Raw genomic sequence first — 15152 nt, forward strand, 5'->3', positions numbered from 1 at the left:
AACAACACTACCACACGTGCTTGCATGGAACGAAACTAGAAGGGTACCTACATAGGAAGCAAGCAAACCATGCGTCAAACAAAACGACGTCTCTTGCATGGATGACAGCACGAGAGCAACACTTATCCAACGATGATGCGAGCATTGTGGAATGACCAACGATGCGCTCCCCCCATTGTCTCCGCCCCTTGACTCAGAACCTCCCACGACGAAACTGTTTGGTTTTGTTGCCGCCCGGACACCAAGATCTCAGCAACTCATCCAGGAGATGGCCAGTGAAGGCGCACTCTTATTCTCATTGCCGGAAGAGATGATTACTGATTCTAGGACAGGCGATAGTACTGGAGCAGGATCAGGGCTGGACCTTGAGGCCGATCAGTATCCGCATCTGCGTGAGCGTCCTCAGCCTTTTGATTTCGTCTCCATGGCCCATCCATGGTGAGCCTGACGCGGCTTCTGAATCCTGCCTGGAGCTGTTCCCGGTTCGGCAGGAACAGATCGGATGGGCTCCCAGGATGGAAGTCAGCAGGGAAATAGACCTTGACCTGAGCCTGCGACCACCGCCGTCCATGCTGCCCCTGGTCAAGTTCAATTTTGCTGAGAATCGTAATGTATTCTAGTGTTGTTTGCCAAGGGTGGCTGCTTTGTTTTGTTCACTGCCAGAGCCTGTAAGTTTTGTATTTCAGAATGTGTTGGTTTTGTGATGATGTAAGATTTCGCATCCACGGCGAACAAACATGTTGTCGGCAAAGGCCGTTTGATAGGGGGGACGCTAATTCGCGCGCCGCGCGCGTGATTTCGGACAGCAAAACGACGAACGAGCGCACGAGGTCGCCCTTCGCGTGAGCACGCCCAGACGAGACGCAGCGAGGTGGGGAGGACTCGCTCGGCGCGGCGCGTAGCCAATCCGGGGCGAGCGGCCGCGATGCGGAGTTGAAAACTGCCCCGCTTGCCCTCCCAACTAATGCAACCGTATCGTACGTGGCGAGGGCGTTACGTCGGCCGGTACGTAGGGGATCGTCGTCTATGGAGTATGGAGCGATGACTTTTTTTTTATCTAAAGCACGTGTCAACTTGTAGCGTGCTAATTCAAATGTGAGAAAAGTTTTGGAGTAAAAGTTTTGAGAAAAATATTTTGAGAAAAAGTTTAGAGTAAAAGTTTTGGAGCAAAAGTTTTGAGAAAAATATTTTGAGGAAAAATTTGGTACAAGAATTTTGAGAAAAAAATTACTGAGAAAAAGTTTTTTAGAGAAAAAATTATCGAAAAAAAGTTATCTATCATAAACTTTTCACTTGGGCCTCACCCAGCCCCCCTCGGTGGCCTCTGCCCGTAGGCCGGGGCCTCTGCCCGTAGGCCGCATGCCCCGCATAACCCATCGTCCGTGACAGCCCATCGTATGTGACTTGGGCTACGTGCGGGCACACACGAACCAGAAATTTCAGTTTGCTAGTAATTTTGCATGCCTCAGTTTGATTTTGTTGTTAATCATACTGACATGGCGGCAGCACATGTCAAGCTAACTTTGTTCTTAATCTTTGACACTAATCTTTAGTGTATAAAACATAAGTTGGTTTTCGCGTCACATTTTTTCATACTCTCCTCATATCTAATAAAATCTCTTAAAATTTAAATAATTTACCTATTTTTACAATTTACCATCATCCTCCAGCCTCGTTACGGGTTACGGATTTAAGATCCATTTTACTTATAAAAATAAATAAAAAAATTAAGAGAAAAATCTGTACTATATAAAACACGAGGTTATTTCCGTACTCTTCCATCACTCTCCTTCCATCTAATAAAAACACTTAAATTCAAATAATTTATCTATTTTTCCCAACTATCTTCATCTTTCAACATTCCTACATCGTTATCGGCTACAGATATGAGACCCGTTTTACTAATAAAAATAAATAAAAAAACTAGAAGAAAAATTAGCGGATAATATCCTCCATTTTTTTCGGATCCCATCTAAAACCAAACTACAACATCGCTCCGGATGTATTCATTTGGTACGCTTTTATCATACATCTATATCTCCATACATTTAATTTGTGCTTGATGTTACTATATCTAATATTTATGTTTTCGTTGCAATGTATAGATATTTAACTAGTATGGTTTAACAGTAATGATTAATGCAGCGCAAGTACTTACCGTGCAGAAATACTATGAAAATAGGCAGAGGAAATGCACGGCAAGCATACATCAGTTTTCGTAGTTCAATTTGCGGTGAATTCCAGCTCGAAGGAAATTGCGGTGAATTCAAGTGAAACTGCTCACACCAACACGAAAAACCGCCCAATCAATTCACTTTACGACTTGACGCAGGCGTACAAAAAGAAAGAGGCAAAGCACAGTAGCAGCGACAGCAGCTGCCCCGAGCAACACGACGACGAGCGCGCCTACTTTCCTCCGCTCCTTCCGCCGCTCCTTCTTCCCTTCCCGGCGACCACCGCGCCGCGGCCGGTGGCTCCAGACGCGCGCCCCGGGGTCTCTCATCACCACCTTGCTCCCGACCAGCACGGAGTTGGTCACCCCCTGCACGTTGTTGTTCACGTAGATGTTGACGACGCACCCGCCCGACGCTGCCGGCCCCGCGCGGTGCGCCACCGACATGGTCGCGCCCGTGCTCGTGCAGCCCTCCGCAGCGAGGCGGCCCCAGCTCGACGAGGAGCCGCCGTCCCCGAGGCCCATCCTGAACGAACAAAGCAAGAGAAAGAATGGCAGGTCCAGGCCAGCGACACGACCGAGCTCCCAGTTTCCATCAACTATAAGACCGGAGAGCATTGCAATGTTAGTTTATCGCTTGCCGTGAGGCCAAGGAAAGTATATTTATCATGCACGATGACGGGCCACTGTCATACGCTTTCAGTTGGGAGAATCACGCCGTGCCTTGCAGCTGGGGTGCAGGCAAGGCATCCAGCGTTACTTGACCAGTAGGCATTGTGCTCGTCAACGATGGATCATGGACCCAATTTCAACAGCAGTGCGGACCAGAACATTTCAGTTCATGCATCCATCAGCAGCAAGCCAGAACATTACTAGTTGGGCTGTTGAGCACGTGGGTTGGGTGGATGGTGAAAAGAATTTCTCGGCCAAAGATTTTAGATAATGGAATACAGTTCCGGCCTTTTGCATCCTTCTATGCATAGAGTTTTTTATTCATTATTATACATTCTCATCATAGATGATTGAAAATATCTGAATATACAGGGAAACAAAATGATGATATAAAAATTATCCACATATCTTGTAATTAAGCGGCCACTTATTATTGGCAAATATTTCCATGACTAACACCTCTAAAGCTTGGCATGCCTTCAAGATATCGTCCATTTGATCCTCCCTTTGTAACAAGTTATAGGAACGTAACCAATAGGTTCCCTAACAATTTGTTGGTTTAAGATGAGCTATGCGTTTGTTTGAAGGGTAAGAATGGATGGGTTACAGCCATCCATGGTTTTAGAGATGTGTCCATCTAAGTTGTCTATTTGGTTGGGTGGATGGGATGACCCAGTTTTATGTCGTTTGGAGGGATGAGGATGGATAGGATAAGAGTAATTAACTAAATTATATATCTTAAAATTCAAAGGGCAATTGCATGGTTGCCCCTATTTTGAAGTGCAATTGTGATTTTGTCCTTTTTTTACTTTGTGATTTTGCTCCCGTTTTTTCAAACTGACATTTACATTTGCCCCTATTCCGTTAAGGGCACTTAACGATGTGAATTCAGTTGTAAAAAGACATGTATGCCTTTGCACCATTGCCCCTATTTTTTTAAGTACTTTGTGATTTTGCCCCTATTTTGATATCAATCATTTTGACAGATTTCAAAAGAATTTTGACAGCAAAACTTGATCAAATTTGTATATATTTTAAACCTGACCGAATTTTGACAAAATTTTGACGGAATTTTGATAGCATTTTGACACAACTTGACAACATTTTGACACAATTTGCATATATTCAAGCAGAAATCATATATTACAACCATCATATTGCATCACATAGTACATAGACATCATATAGCTAGTTATTACATGTCCAGACCATACATCACATTTAAACATACATGTCCAACAAAAGCAACAACTAGTAGGTAGCTATTACATATCCAGTCCAAATACTACATTCAAACACCAAACCGTATAGCTAGCCTCCCTGCAGCTACACCTCTTCCTCTTCCTCTTCCTCCTCTTCCTCTTTCTCTTCCCCTTCCAGTTGGTGGTCTTCCTCCTCCCATGTCACTTGCACTTCATATGAAAGGAGTAAAAATCAGCAACGATTAATAAGAAAAATCAGCAATGATTAAATAAGCAAAATAAGCAATGATTAAATAAGCAAAAATCAGCAATGATTAAGTGAGGATAAATACAAATGACTACCAATCCATGACTTACTTTGATGTGTGTGCAGCACTTGGGTCATTGCTCCACTCTCCTAATGCATTATCTGAAGATGAGAGCCTCCTCTTTTGACTAGTTGTAAGACCTTCTTGGCAATGCTTGGTTCTATGGTCTAGTTCATGACATTCAATGCATTATCTTTTCTTGCTAGTGCCAGCCTCATCAGATGCCTTGATCCTGGAGACTATTGGTCTCCCAGGTTTCTTTCTCAATTTAGGCTTCTTGATTTTGTAGCCTAGATCAACACGTGGTCACTGATGCTTGGATGTCATTGGATTGAAAACACCTACATATGCCTTTCTAAACCTCTCGACAGAGAAGTATTCATGGACAAGGTCATCCATTTGCACCTCCCTACTAAGCTTTGCAATGAAAGCTAAAGCATGGTTGCAGGGCTGTCCAGTCACTTACCAAGCCCTATAGCTACATGTCTTTTGCTCCAAGTTGACTGCATGCCCGATGGTGGACACGGTTACTTCAGCTGTCCCAACTCCACATGTTAAGACCTCATGGTCCTTGATAGCCTTGCTTTTAGCATTCAGAGCCTTGGTAATAGCTAGGATTATTCTGCCCTCCATGTTACTAGCAATCTTGCTTCTCAAATCGAACTTGCTTATGATCATCTGTCTTATCTTGTCATGCATGTCCTTGGTTTTTGTCACCCAGCTATTGAAACATTCAAAAAGGTTATTATTGATATAATCTATCTTGTAGTGATCAGAGAATTTATTTCTACTCCACATATATGGATGATTGTCATCCAACTAGGAAAGCGCATCGGGACTCTTCTTCTCCATCTTCCCCATGTGGTAGTTGAACCTCTCAATTGTGAAGCTCTTGGTAGCTTCCCACATATTCTGAGCAAATAAAGGACCATAGTACTTCTTCTTCATGTTCTTCCACAAGTGCCTCATACATTCTCTATGTTTCACTCTTAGGTACACATCATCTAAAACTCCCTCTATTCCCTTACCTGCGTCTGTACTAATGATCAAACCTGTATCAATACAATGGTATTATGTGAGTAATTAAAAAGATGAAACTTGAACGATGGAACTTGAAAGATAACCAAACATGTAGGAGTACCAATAGCTTTCTTCAAGTTCTGAATGAACCGTGTCCAACTTTCCTTAGACTCAGTCTCAATCACTCCACATGCCACTGGAAATAGCCAGTTATGGCCATCCATTGCAACAGCTGATGCCAACTGACCTCTTGACCTTCCTATCAAGTGGCTGGAGTCCATGGCAATGTAGGGCATGCATCGTTGAAAAAACCCATCAATACATGGTTTAAGAGCAACAAAAAAATCTCCTGAAAAACACCTCCCCATTATGCTCTTCCGTGTCCAACTCAATGATACTACCAGGTATTGATTTGAGAAGCTCAGCTTGATAATTAGGCAGTAAATCATAACTATCATCCCACTTCCCATTTATTATTTCAAGTGCTCTCTCTTTACCTTTGAAGACCCTGTCATATGAAACATCCATCTTGTATTTTTTCTTCAGCTCATCCTGCAACTCTTTTGGTCCCATTGTGGGTTTGTCCTGCAACAAATCCACCACTCTGTCAGCTACCCATTTATTTGAGGCCATTGTGTCATCACACTTATTGAATGAACTACAAGTGTGCTTTGGTCCACTCGTCTTAACCTGCAACAAAAGAATGCACAAAAGAACTATTGTGTGAGTAATTCTCATCTCAACTTAATGAAAAAAAGAATAAAAAAAAGAAACTATATATCTGAATTTACCTTGCATCCAATGTACTTCTTGGTGGTAGATGCATAAAACAGCCACTTGCAACCCTTATCTGCTCTCTTGTATATAGCTCTAAATCTTTTCTTGTCTTTCTTGATGGTATGAAAAGCACAATCATTCAAGATAGTATGATGGGTAACTGCTGATTTTCACCGATCCACATCTAGAAACACCATATTGTTATCAATATATGGATCATCAACATCATATGAAAAGACAGGGACATCATCCTCGTCATCCTCATCAACTATTTCAGCATTAGGATCATACTTAGGGTCAAAGCAATCAGAGTTAGATAATGCAGCCAAATCAATGTCATAGCCGCTATCTCTTAGTGCCACAAGTGATTCAATGTCAGAATAAATGCCCTCCTCATCCACTCCTATTTCCTCCTCATCATTTGCAACTTTTCTTTTGAACTTCTTAACTTTCTTGGTAGGCTTAGCATTTGTGGATGTATCTCTCTCATTGGTGGATCTCTCATTGGTGGTGAGACTCTCGTTTGTAACTCTCTCAGTTGTGGCCTCTCTCGTATCTTGAGTGCACTGGGTTGGACCAATGGGAGGATCTAAATCTAGAAGTAGAGTACTTAGAGTGTCTATTACTCTATTTCTCACTGTAGGGTGACACCTATGTTTTGTGGGTGAAAATTGTAATGGACCTTCGAAATCATTGATATGTGCATCGATGGACACTACTCCCTTCTGTAGGTTGAGTTCAAACCATTGTTCGAGTTGTTCATTAGTTTTTATCTCAATAGAGGCATCCTCCAATGAACGCCATAATGTTATATGCTGCTTAGATCCCCACATATAGTGTTCACTTATGAGATCATCTAATTGTAGCAACCCATAGTTATGTCTATCCACATTTTGTATCAAGGTTCTACTTTTGCAATATGTCTTTGGCCCCCCATCCAGCAAGCTAAAATATGAATGAACTCTAACGACAACTTTCATTTCGCTGTGAATTGACCTACACATCACAACAAATCATTCTTAATCAGCTAAATTTACCTATAATGCAAAGCTAAATCGTCCCACAAACCTAATCCAATGCATATCCAGTGAGATCAAAGAACAAGAATTTTTGCCCACAAAACTAATCCAGCCACCCTTTGCCACACGCTACCCTGATCTGGGAGAGCTTTTGTTCTCATTTGCCTCTTTAGACCCTGGTCCGTGCCGCTTAGGCCAGGCTGAGCCACACCGCACCCGCGCCTCCCAGACCAGGCCGAGCCGCGCTGCCTCTAGGGTTAGGCCGAATTTACCCAGGACCCTCCCAGCCGATGCTACCTCTAGGGTTAGGCCGCACCGTGTCCAGGCCCCTCCCAGCCTCCACCGCCTCTAGAGTTAGGTCACGAGATAGAGAGGGTCACGGAAGAGGGGAGAGGGATGAGTGAGAGAGGGCACAGGACAGAGAAGGGAGGGAGGAAGGGCATTACGGTCATTTAGTAATTTTCTAACTATTTTTTTCTTTTTTAATTCCTTTAATCGGGCTGCCCCTAACGAGAGTTGAAACCAGGGGCAAACGGCTCCTTCATTCCGAAAAAGGAGGGCAAAATCATAAAGTCTATAAAGTAGGGATAAAATCACAATTACACTTAAAAATAGGGGTAAAAATGCAATTGCCCCTAAATTCAAATAGTAATAGCTAACCATACATTAATTAACACGTAATAACACTTATCAATGCTAATCTTTTCATAGTAATTACTAATTAACAATAAAATATGCTAATTATCACTAATCATACTCTAATCGACACACTAATAGTGCACTAATAAACACATTAACACTTAACAACCATAATCTCACAGTAATAAATACTAATTAGCAATACAACATGCTAATTATCACTAATTATTTTACTAATGATCATGATTAGACAAGGTGGATGTCCTCATCCAGTAAAATGTTGGATCAATCTATCCAGCATCTGTGAAGAATATTCTTCAAAACTGGATGTCTCTATCCATCTGTCTTTCAACCAAACGCCTCAAAAATATGGATAGTCATCTCCTATCCAACCTCATTCTATCAACCAAACGCAAAACTGGGTCATCCTATAAGTTGGGCCCTTATACGAGATCTAGCTACCTAGTCCTCTCCGTCCTCTGTCCACATAAGCTAGGCCCTTCTACCAAAAATTTAACACAACATGACACATTTTCCGTGTGGGCTGCTTTTTTTTTTCTCGGGCCCATCTTTAACTTGCTTTTTTAATATTGGAATAAAAACATTCCTGCCATTACATCCAAATATGTACGAAGCCAATATTTATTATAAAGTTTTTGCTATGATGTAGATTTCATCTACCACAAAGCCATAATTCATCAGCTAAGCAAATGAGCTTTAACAAATAAATAATGTTCATCATTAAACATCTATTCTATTGCTAAACCCTCACCTATGCGTAGCGAAGATGTCCATGATAGTTGTCCCCAAAAGGTGGCATGCGGTGTACATTGTGCCTTGCTCCTCCTCCTTTGTAATGATGCCCATTTTCTTATCCAGTGTGTGTCACTAAAAATTACATTCGTAGAAGAGTGAATCTTTATTTTATCAAACAACACATCATTCCAGCTGAACCAAATGTCCCAACAAATATAGCTTGACCCAAGTAAGATTTGTTTTTGAAGCTTTAATGATATTCCATTTAGCCATTATTCAAACATATTGGATATAGCAAAAAGTGATTTAAAAAACAACATTTTTCATTACATTGCCAATTTCTTTTAACTAAGTTGTCTTTAGTTAGGACTACTCCTTTACGCAAAAACCACATGAATATCTAACTTTCAAAGGGAGTTTTTATTTTCACACATATCGGTTATGGTCTATGACATTTGAATCAGTGACCACCTATACATTGATTGAACAAAAAATAGCTTGTTCTGCTACAATGACCATCTAAATATGTTGGTCATTGAGTTGAACATCGGCTATTCTTGCTACTAGATTTTGCCAGGCTTCTAACTTATTCCCCACCGAGACCCTCTGGAAAAAAGACATTTAAAAGGTTTGAGTCAAGTTCAAAAGGATGGTGCCTTGATGCATTTCTAGTTCTAGAGTTTCACTCGGATGGTTTCAATGAACTCGGAGAGGGCGACATGCGTTTATGACAAAGCTTGGTGGGGGGGGCGGGGGGGAGGCAACACTTTTCATTTAAAAGGTAGCTTAATCAGTTTTTTATACATTGTTTTTTTAGGAGAAGCTACTTAGCACTAGCTACTTCTTAATAGCAATTTTTACTTGCTATATCCTAGGCATGTTATTTTATTGAACATCGTCACTAGAAACTTTAGATAGCCAAGACTAATTAACTTGGCAGGATCCACACCCTATCCATTGTGGTTGCCAAACACGGCCATGGCATATGGATAAACTGAACCATCATGGCGGATGGCAATTGTGTGCGGTTACCATCTCCAAAAACTTGTCATCACAGCTGAAGCACCTTGATCGCGCCTAGCCCTCCGTCATGACTTGCCTAGCTATGGCCGGCACATCGCTCTCTCACACCGTGGATGCTTCAATGGGGATGGGATTGGTCTCATATTGAGCAGGGCATTGGAGCTCCTCTTAGGATTGGGCTAACTTAAGTCATCCGAAGAAATATGAAAAATCAACGGCAACCTAGTGGGTCTTCTTTTGGCCCAAGGCTGCACATGTCAACTACACTGAGGGTGGCATATGGCTTATCCTCGAGGAAATTGAACGGTAGGTATATATCTAAACCTATGAGGAAAATCTATGAAGAATGCTAGAAGAACTGGGCAAATCTACTATATATGAAATTATGCAAGAGGAATTACAATGTGAATGATTAAAGAGTTAATGTTATCTCACAACATGCCAAAAAGAATCCTCCCAAAGATAGCAAGATTGAGTCGTCGAATACCTTGACAGCGAATAATAGCAAATCAAACCATTCATTATCATCAAAGTATGCGAGGCAGCCTCCTACCTCAAGGTTCGAGAATGGTTTGAATCCTTGTTCGGATAATTTGAAGTACTCCAAGCCCTCTAGTGTTAGGAATGTACTTCCTTTGAAAAAACTGGAGAATCCTACTCCCTTTAAGTAAAAGGATGACTCAAACGCCACATTGAGACGTCCTGAGAATTTGACCTCGCGAAGATGAAGGATGTATTGGTTCACAATTCAAACCTTATTGAAAGTTCATGTCCAACTCACTTGAAGGCGCTGGCAAGGTCGGTTCACAAGGCAGAGAACCTCTATACCTCGAATCAAAGCAATGATACCTTGGGTTCAAGGTTGAAGGATCGATCAAGTCCCGATCAAGGTGACGACATCGATGTTGCAAAGGATAACACTAAAAATTCAAAACTTTTAAAGGGCAAAGAAGTTTTAAAAGGATTAAAGATCCGAATGGCAAGTGATTTCTTGTTTCCTAATAAAGATTCAAAAGAAGTAAATGGAAGGCAAGGTAGGGTTATGACCGATAAAAAAAAAGGAGATAGATCATACAAGTGAAATCCACATTATGTGTGGTGATAAGGACCGATCAGCTATAGGCGATGACAAAACTAATGATGGCAGGTCTAAGAGGTATAAACAACCATTCCAAATAGAAAAGCTTGAGACACATGTCGATAATGATAGTGAAGGAGCTGTACAACAAGAGAATTTAACTAGTATGCAGATGAAGAGGAGGATATACATACCAACCAATGAAGATGAAGACGATGATGGTGGTGATCAGAATCCCACAGTCGTTGAAAATGATAGAGGAGTTGTACTGTTGGAAAATCCAACTTGTAGGTCTATGGAGGAATGGAGAAGATACATGGAAACAAATAAAGATGAAGTTGATGTTGGTGATAAAAATCCCTCGTGTGTTGAAGATGATTGTGAAGGAGTTAAACAATCAGAGAATATGCGGGCAAAGAAACAGAAAACATACATAGGAACAAATGAAGATGATGGTGATGAAGTTGATGTAAGTGACCAAAATACGATGGGTGTTGAAAATGGTCTTGTTGAATTGACACAAGATGTTATTTTGAAGGATTGTGTAGAGCAACAATGCTATTGTTGCTCGAAACCGATTGATGAACCTACTTGGAGGTACAATAGATGCTTTTTTCCTTCTACATTTTAAAACATTCTTGTATTCTTATGCTAATGATTGTATTGTTTTGTTTAAACAGTGGATCTTTAAGATAGATGGTAAGGAATACATATCATTGGTTGGACATCTTTCGACCAAATCAGGTGAGAAAGTCTGGAGATTGGCAAAGTCATTGCCATCAGTGATTGAAATAACAAAGGTTTCTAAATTGGCAGCCTGGCCCAAGATCTGGAAGACGCTAAAACCCACTAGTGATAGCATTGGCTTGTATTTCTTCCCTCACAAAATGAGGTGCCTTATTTAACCTTTGCTCCATTAACCCACTAGTGACAGCATTGGCTTGTATTTCTTCCCTCACAAAATGAGGTGCCTTGTTTAACCTTTGCTCCATTACTTGTACCCTCATTTTCGTGTGAAATCTAATGTGTAATCTTCATGTTTCTATCCCTAGGCATGATGAAGCACTGGATCAACTAGTAAGGAAGTCATAGAGAACACTTTGGTCTTGCGGGTTCTTATTGGTGAAGCGGAAATGCTGATATTCCCTTATGTTATGCTACCTGAACAATATCAGATTATGTGTGGTGCTTTCGTTTTGATGAAAATATGACCTCTTCGTGTGATAGACAAAATATGATGTTGCACCTAATTTCTTGTGGTACCAATCAAATTCAAGAGTACCCAATTATGGTAGTTATGATAGAAGCACAGAGATGAGCGTCCCTAACCCCTCCCCTCCAGTGCGCGCTGCCGCCCTGAGGGTTGCACCTTTGCTCTTGTCGTGACCACCAAATTTGCCCTTGTCACAACCCACCCCCTCACCTCACCCAGGTTCACCACTCTCTCAACCCCACCACCAAATCCTCCAAAATAGGATGGAGCTCACCACTTCGGATCTTGGTGCAGCAATCCTGACTCGATCTGCTTCAGAGCTCGTCGCTGGCGGAGCTGCGCGCCCCTTCGACACTTTGCCTCGCCCTTCTATGCTGATCCACTTCTGGCTTTGATCCATCAGGATCCACTCGTACCCCTGGTCTGTCACTCAGGCCCTGCAAGGTATGATTTGCATTTAATGCAGATGCTTCTAAATCCAAGCCACCAGTCACCCTTCGAGCCGCGTCTCTCCTTAAACCTTGTATTAAAGGAGGTTGCCATGGATTGCTCTTCGCCGCTGCCTGACCCTCGAAGCGTAGAAAACCAGTGAGCCACTACTTGGTGCCTGCAATCAATTGCCACTGCTGCACCAAGATCCTACTCCCCTTCGGTCGCACGGCAAGATCTCTCTGCACGATAAGATCTCTCCCCTCTACCACATGAAGATTCGAAATGGACACTATTGTTTGGTGGAGGCAGCACATGGCCTCTTCAATCTGGCCACCACCTCCTGTAGGTGCTGCTTTCAATTCAGCTCAAAGGGCATCTTTCCTCGAGAGACTGAGGGGAAAGTGCTTCAATTGCCTTTCAACTACCCACTTCAAGGCCACCTACAGAGAGCCTACAAATTGCTTCCTCTGCCACCGAAACAATCACCACACTCGCCATTGCCGCTCTTCTACACTTTGCCATGCCTCCATTAAAACTCCAAGCAAGCCGGCCTCGATCCCCTCCAAAGCTGACTTCCCACCGCTCCGGCGTACCACCACCACCATGCCAAGGCACCTCAGAGACACGTCCTATAGGGCCAAGGTAAGTTTGACTATCATCAACAACACACAAATCCAGAGCGTCACCTCCATCTTCACCAACAACGCTGTGATGGTTTGCTTGGGAGGGCATCCCCATCAGCATGTGGACTGAAGTAGTCGAGAAGATCGTGGGGGAAGCACTAGTCCTTGCACTATGTCGAGGAGGCATCCCTTAACAGAGAAGACACCTTCACGCTTAATGTGTGAGCCTGGATGCACAACCTTGACCTCATCCAGTTGATCAATCACCTCTTCCTCCGCAACGAGCACATGGAGATGGCAGCCTTCCACGAATGGCACGACGCACAACTGGTTCGCCCAAGGGAAAGCCTCTGCTTTTGCATCATCATGCACCTGGATGTGATTGAGGACAACAAGGGCGGCTCCATGCAAGGCACTCCCTTGTAGTCGCACCCAATGAAGAATGCAGTCATAAAAAGTGACTTTGACCGCGAAGACGAAGACGGCTCAATAGCTGGTCAGGATGGGTGGTCCATCAATTGGTTCCACCGCTTCTGGGACCACAACATTTCCTGGCGTGATTGCTCAGGTTGTGATGAGTGCATGCGTGATCGCTCGCACGACTAAAGTAGTTGAGAGTCAAGCCATGAGTGTCGTCATGCGCGTGGTCGCAGCATCAGCCTCAACCTCCAAGGCTTCATGGCTTCGCTTCTCGTCTATGAATGCAGTCGTAGCCCAAGGGGACTCCTTGCCCTCTAACTGGGCGAAGATCTCTACGAGTGCTCAACCGAGAAGGATGGCATATCGGCTGTGGGGGTAGATTAACTGGTGGAGTCCCTAGAAAACCAACCTGCTGCTCTTGCATGATAACAATGATGACCAATCCTTCTTGGCTCTGAACTCACACCTAGAGGCTCTGCAACCCGTTGCAGCCGTGCCCTGCCCGGCTGATATAAGCAGGCTGACCACAACTCGGCAACATAACCACCCTAGGCTATAATACATGTCACAATGTCACTGTCTCATCCTTAGCTGGAATGTCCATGGCCTTAACAACATTGCCCGCCGAGTTGTAGTACGGAGGTAGTAAATTCGTCAAAAAGTACCATTTTTGCATCCAAGAGACAAAATTGCCTCATATCGACCGAAGCATTGTAACCAGACACATGGAATGAAATTCCGCAAAAAAATTGTTTTCTCCTGGCAAACCAAACTTGCGGTGGGATGCTTTTGTCTGCTCTGACAATTTTTGTAAGATCGAGAGTGACGACTAGATGGGGTGAATAGGCGGCTCAACAATTTCTTATGAAATAGATAGTTTTATCCTATTTTGATCACCCAACGTACCTCAAACCTTGAGCGGAAACAAAATACTCAGAGAGACAAAGCAAGATGGAAAGTTCAAGGCAATATGATTCCACGGATTGAATATGAACCATATGTTTCATTCAAGACCATTTCATGTGTCATTGTGTCCAAATGCTCGCAACTTTGAAGATGGACAAAACAAAGACAAGATCACCAAGCAAGTAAACTCTCTAAGATGATGGTCTAGAGGCAAGGGAACTCAAGATGTGGCTAGTGGCTCCTTCTTCGTGCACGCATTGCACAACACCTGATACGTCGCAGCAAGGATAGCAGAGGCCCAGCTCAACTGTGGGACATCATCGGGCTCCGCATCCGCTATCCACCTTGCGTACGGAACAAGGGTCCTCGACACCAGGTGGCCTTGGCCGCTGGTGAACATAACCTAGCCAAACAACCAAAGCAGGTAGACCTCCAAGTGCCTCAAGACTGAGTACAAGCCGGCCTCCGGGTGCATGTATGCAGGCTACAAGTAAGGCAAATGATGATGAGTAAAATATCTGAAAAATCATAAAGTAATTGGGAAGTTAAATTGGAAGGAATCTGGAACTATAGGATCCATCTCTTCGTGGGCCCTCGTGGATCCGATAGAAACTCGGGCACGTAGGTGGGTGCGTCGTCAGTCCACTAAACAACGAAGAACCGCCGATGCATGACGTTCATCCAGTCTGCATCCATGTCGACGACTCCAACGACAGCTCCGGTGCAAGGTAAGCCTAACAGGTAGGCTACATCCCGCAACGTCGGAGCCATCTCGTTGCAGGGGAGGTGGAAAGTATGGGTCTCAGGCCTCCATCGGTCAACCAGGGCAGCGATCAGCGAGCGGTAGAAATAGAATCATCTCACCACTGCCTCAGGGTTCTCTGTCACTCG

General features: G+C 43.3%; 1 protein-coding gene across 1 annotated transcript; it reads right to left on the reverse strand.

The window, feature by feature from the left end:
- Positions 1-323: 323 nt before the first annotated feature.
- Positions 324-2754, reverse strand: LOC133905421 (uncharacterized). Its single transcript, XM_062347186.1, has 2 exons — positions 2321-2754; positions 324-578 (listed from the first exon to the last, which is right to left on the reverse strand). Exons 1-2 carry the CDS (start codon positions 2696-2698, stop codon positions 324-326), a joined length of 633 nt encoding a protein of 210 aa, XP_062203170.1. The 5' UTR covers positions 2699-2754.
- Between the last annotated feature and the right edge of the window lie 12398 nt (positions 2755-15152).

The sequence above is a fragment of the Phragmites australis genome, chromosome 22, assembly GCF_958298935.1.
Source record: "Phragmites australis chromosome 22, lpPhrAust1.1, whole genome shotgun sequence".
Taxonomy (NCBI): Eukaryota; Viridiplantae; Streptophyta; class Magnoliopsida; order Poales; family Poaceae; genus Phragmites; species Phragmites australis.